Source organism: Lygodium microphyllum, chromosome 4 (genome assembly GCF_053477565.2).
Source record: "Lygodium microphyllum isolate KBCC chromosome 4, Lygodium_microphyllum_v1.1.10, whole genome shotgun sequence".
Lineage (NCBI taxonomy): Eukaryota > Viridiplantae > Streptophyta > Polypodiopsida > Schizaeales > Lygodiaceae > Lygodium > Lygodium microphyllum.
The window spans coordinates 183,619,303-183,624,773 of record NC_141138.1 but is presented as its reverse complement, the minus strand read 5'-3'; the positions used below and the strand labels follow the sequence as shown (position 1 = coordinate 183,624,773).

The 5,471-nt window shown below is 39.0% G+C and overlaps 1 protein-coding gene across 1 annotated transcript; it reads left to right on the top strand.

The window, feature by feature from the left end:
• The first annotated feature begins 272 nt into the window (after positions 1-272).
• On the top strand, positions 273-1,109 carry LOC148037983 (uncharacterized). The gene is made up of 3 exons (XM_087677383.1): positions 273-496; positions 612-809; positions 932-1,109. The coding sequence occupies exons 1-3, from the start codon at positions 273-275 to the stop codon at positions 1,107-1,109; spliced, it is 600 nt and encodes a 199-aa protein (XP_087533509.1).
• The last annotated feature ends 4,362 nt before the right edge of the window (positions 1,110-5,471 follow it).

Sequence of the window (5,471 nt, the reverse complement as noted above, 5' to 3'; positions counted from 1 at the left end):
AGCATTGCATCATTGTTTACTTTGCATTAATGACTATGTTGTTTTGTGTATAGCATCAACAAATTTTTTGCAACACAAAAGATGCATCTTTATAGCAAAGATGGAGTTCCATGTCAAGAGGTGGCTCGATTGATATTTGTGGATTTTCCTACGAGCTTGCTTGTGGATGCTCTAGGTCCCATCCCATTGGGTAAGTTATGCTTTCTATCACACAAGGTTTACATCAAACTCACTTCTCATATATCATAATGCCAATGTTGTTTTTAGAGGGCATGACTATTCCCAAGTGGAACACATTCTCAAAGGGTCTAGTTATGGGTTGTATGGACCTTGCTCGCGAGTATTTGGTCGACCAGGGATTCTTAGTCACTATGTGCTTAGAAGAGCATATAGGTGAGTTTATTACGGATGCGGCAAGAGTGGGGCTTGTGCTTTACTGCACTTGGACACTCTTGTGTGACTCCAAGGCTTATCGACATCCCGTTACTAGAGAGGCGATAAGATAACAAAGTTGGATACGTTGAATGTATGGTTGTATGTTCTAAATAAAGTTTGTGTTACATGCTTTAAATAAAAACATGGATCACTTATTCTATTTCCACTCATGAATAGGTACTTGATCTTCTTGTGTGTCTTTGGCATCGTGCTGGTCATGTTGTGCCTTGCTACGATAGAGAGGATGGGGAGAAGATTTCAGAGAGATTGTTTCCAGCGTATCGTAGCTACATGATGGATGATTGTGTCTTTCCCATGGACGTTGATGGTGTCATTGTCAGAGGCAGAGCAGAGAGGTCTCATCTTTTCTTTCGGTAAGTAGTCTTGCATGTTTTGCCTCTCAGGTTACCTTGTATGGTATTTTCATTGTTTCTACTTGCATGGCCGCAAAGATTCTATATCTTGATTGGTGATATGTGATTGGTGATATGGTTAGGTGGTTACTAGCTACATTTACAAAACACTATGACTATGTTTTGGATGTGTTTGCGGGGTGTGGTGGTTTGGCGCGGGCCAGTACAGAGGAGATGAGACATTGCATGTGTCTAGAAACAGATGATGTGCTCTATGGGGAGTGTTTGTCCACCATAGTGTGTGGACCGGTACCATGTTGAGAGAGAGTATGTTTTTTTTTTCGAGAGACTCTAGACATTTCATTTTGTTACTACTTTTATATGTTTATTATACACTTCGTCATGTGACTATGCCCGATTTTGTCTAAGAGATTACATGCATTGGGATCTTTGATTTTTTTTAAGGAAGAGTGTACCTTGCGACTATTTGACACGAATATATTTTACTAGTTTTCCGTTGGTTTTGTTTTCTTTATGTGTGTTCATGTAAATGCAACGTGTCGTACTCCTTAAGTAAGACTATTTATATGCAAAATGGATATGTTGCACGAAAAAGCTCAAAAAAAAGAGATTGATTAGAAAAGAACGAAAATGAAAGCCCGCAAAAATAAAATCCCCATAAGAAAAGCCCCAACTAGAGGCTCTATAGATCTAAGTTAAAAAAAAAACAAGGAAGATATATGGGATCTAATTCTTTCAATTTCTCTTACAAATGTTCATATATGTACTTTGCATGCAGATTAGAATTATTGATAAACTTCTCAGGTTGCATCTTGACTATGCATACTCAATTAAGCCTTTGTTTTTATCGAATGAGTATATTGACAAATGTGAGGCATTACTCTCCAAAATGGGTTTTCATGGAGGTCAAGTTCATTTAAGAAAAGATCCAACACTTTCAAGGATAACAAGAGATGTCTTGGCTGATGTCTCGATGGGAGGCTCAAAAGCTAGACGATTTTTAGGTAACCATACAGGAAAACATGTGAGCATTACTTGGGAGCATTGGAGAGAGCTGTGTGGGATAACGACAATGTTGCAACCACACCATGACTTGCATTTCTAAGGATGGAGGTTTGGAGACATGTTGATGTCTTCCTAAAGCTCCTCAAGCAACAAACAAAAATGTACACGTATCCAGAAGAGTTTAAATATTCGATTACAAATCTTGTTCATGCAATAAAGGAGGCATGGGGAGAGAAAGATACCACTTTTTATTTGGTAAGAGAGAATATTTAATCCAAGCTTTCTTTGATAAAATTTCCATTGGCAGAAACTGATTGTTACTCTTATGAATTTGCAGCATATCCTTCATATCCATGGGCCTTACTTTGTGGAGGAGCAAGGCCCCCTCGCAACTTATAGCGGCCAAGGCATAGAAAAATCTCACTATCAAGCACGTACACGTTTTTTTTCGAAGCACAAGACATGGAGGTGGATTTACAAAAAGTAATGCTCTTGAGGAGCTATTCAATTGATATTTTCGATGACAACTTCAAAGAATGAATACTTCAACTTGAGAATTCAAGAAAGGAAAGTACAAAGCTAGCTCTCAGGAGCCTTTACATCATCCTCCCTTTCTGGGATATTTCCTCTATAACGCATAAATTTTCTTATCTTGTAGCCAACTATTGATTTTATATCAGTTCGTTTTGCTGCCAAAGCATAAGATGAGAGGGCTAGAAAGTATCCAGCTCTAGAAGCAGAGAAACCAAGACCATAACTAAAAATCCTAATTGCCGCAGTCTTCTCCAAAAGCATCACCTTGTGTGCATTGTATTGTAGCCTAGAGAAACCAAGTAGCCTTGTAAGTGCCCTAAACCCTAAACCCTAAACCCTAAACCCTAAAACCCTAAAACCCTCAACCCTAAACCCTCAACCCTAAACCCTCAACCCTAAACCCTCAACCCTCAACCCTCAACCCTCAACCCTCAACCCTCAACCCTCAACCCTCAACCCTAAACCCTCAACCCTCAACCCTCAACCCTCAACCCTAAACCCTAAACCCTCAACCCTAAACCCTCAACCCTCAACCCTAAACCCTCAACCCTAAACCCTCAACCCTTAACCCTCAACCCTGAACCCTCAACCCTCAACCCTCAACCCTCAACCCTAAACCCTAAACCCTCCACCCTCAACCCTAAACCCTCAACCCTAAACCCTCAACCCTGAACCCTCAACCCTCAACCCTCAACCCTAAACCCTCAACCCTCAAGCCTCAACCCTCAACCCTAAACCCTAAGCCCTAAAGCCCTAAGCCCTAATCCCTAAGCCCTAAAAACCTAAAATCGTAAAAACCCTAAACCCTAAAACGGGTTGTGAGGAGAAGTGCTAACAAAAGAAGAATTTCATAAGTTAAATAGTTTTTGTGTGCTCAATAGTGATGTAATGAGCAAATAGGTGACAATATATAATGAAGCAAGGGCAATAAGAAAATGCGAAAGACAAGAATTTCACACTAGATATGGACGTAATGTCTCATTTCCAGATCATCTAAATGCGCTCCCATGTCATATTGATATAGATTGGTTACATGAGAAAATGGAGAGAATGAAAAAAGATGAGGAAATTAATATATCTCAAGAAAAGTGGGAATGCACACGAGGTTGCTGATCAAAGGTGAGACATACTATCAATTAATTTGTTTCTATAAGTTTTATTTTATATAAATAATTGACATGTTTGATCTTTTATCTTTTACTACTAGTGCACATTATTCAATGCACTTTGGTGTGAGGGTAAACATCTTCGAACTCAACGTATAGATGAAAAGAGAAATACCCAAGATTGTGGTGTCCTTGCTCACTTCGAGGATGCCAATGGTACCATGGAAGGTTATTGTGGCTTAATCCAAGCTATTTTGAAGCTTGACTTTAGACGATTCTTTATATATGTACTGGATGTGAAGTGGTAACACATGGTGAGCATTGCACAATCAGACGTCATCCAAGTGGTTTTGTAATCATTGACTCTACAAGATTTTACCAAAACAAGAATGACATATTAGTACTACCTCAACAATGCGAGCAGGTATATATGCAAATGCTAAATTTTTTATATGTATACATGTGATACATATACACAATATAAAAAGTACAATTAAGTTTTTTACTTTTGTTTTTCAAATATAGGTTGTGTATCATCCAATGGTAAACAATAATCGATGGTGGTATGTCATCCCTATATCTAATCATTCAAAATCAATATATGGTAATATTACCGACATGGAGATAGCAGATGACAATCCAACAATTAATGATGATGTGCGTGATGACACCATAATGGATGATATACGTGATATAGTACAAGATGAACCTCGCCAGGATGTTCAAGAAAACACAGAAGAAGACTAATGTGATTGTCGATGATATTGATGAAGTTATTGAGCAATATAGCAACACATCTGATAGTGGAATAGACTTATTTATTTCGTTATCTCTTGGTAACATAGACCTAGAAGTAGATAGTTTAGGGAGGGCTGATCTCATTGAAGATGAGATGGATCATTCACTGTAACATACTTAATTTGCTTAATGATTCAATGTGTATTCCTAATTCTATGGTTTTTATCATGCGCACACGTGTATACTCAAAAATCAATAGTCAAGTTTAAAGCTAAATTGAATTTTCCATGATAAAAAGGAAGTATTTTTTATCATCTTCAAGTACAAAAATTACGAGATACATATTGCAATGCTTGCTACTAATTATAAGGTTTCTATCACTTGCCACTAATTACTTATATTAGGCTTGTCAACTGGAGGAACTGCCTTTCCTTAGAGAGCAATGAAAAAGTAATTATTAACTCTATTTTTTTAATTCAATGTGTATTCTTAATTCTATGGTTTTTATCATGCGCACACGTGCATGCTCAAGAATCAATTTCAGGTGGTTAAATAATTATTAACTTTGGTTTTTTAATTATGTGAATTGCAATTTTAGGTGGTTAAATAATTGTGCATCTGCTGGCGCGTCTATTTACGCGGATATATAGACGTAAAATTCGCGTCTATTTACATGCACGTTTACACGCACTTATAGACGCACCCGACTTTGCGCGTCTAACATGAGCGTCTATGCCTCGTTTCTGTTGTAGTGGAGAGAGAAAGAGAGGGAGAGGGAGAGGGAGGAAATGGAAGAGGGAGGGGGATGAAATGAGAGAACGAGAGGGAGGGAGAGTGTATTCTCTCTCTTTTTTAATTGATTTTTATATAATTTGTGTATAATGAGAGAGGGAGAGGAAATGAGAGAGAAGGAGAGGGAGAGGGAGGGAGAGAGAGATAGAAAGAGAGGGAACTTAAAGAGAGGGAGAGGAAGGAAATGGGAGAGAGAGGGGGAAGAAATGAGAGAGGGAGAGGGAGGAAGAGAGAGAGAAAGAGAGGGAGAGGGAGAGGGAGGGAGAGAGAAAGAGAGGGAGAGGGAGAGGAAATGAGAGAGGGAGAGAGAGAAAAAGAGAGGGAGAGGGAGAGGGGGAGGAAATGGAAAAGGAAAAGGGAGGGAGGGAGAGAGAAAGAGAGGGGGAGGGAGAGGGGGGGGAGACGAAAACATAATAGGAAAATGAGAGAGGGAGAGGGAGGGAGAAGAAATGAGAGAAGGAGAGGAAGAGAGCAAAAGGAAATGAGA

What these genes read in the sequence shown, in the direction of transcription:
- LOC148037983 (XM_087677383.1), top strand. Translation starts at nt 273, where the DNA reads ATGACTATTCCCAAGTGGAACACATTCTCAAAGGGTCTAGTTATGGGT. An exon ending in CATCCCGTTACTAGAGAGGC is followed by an intron (nt 497 to 611) that starts GATAAGATAACA and finishes CACTCATGAATA; the next exon opens with GGTACTTGATCTTCTTGTGT. An exon ending in AGGTCTCATCTTTTCTTTCG is followed by an intron (nt 810 to 931) that starts GTAAGTAGTCTT and finishes TGATATGGTTAG; the next exon opens with GTGGTTACTAGCTACATTTA.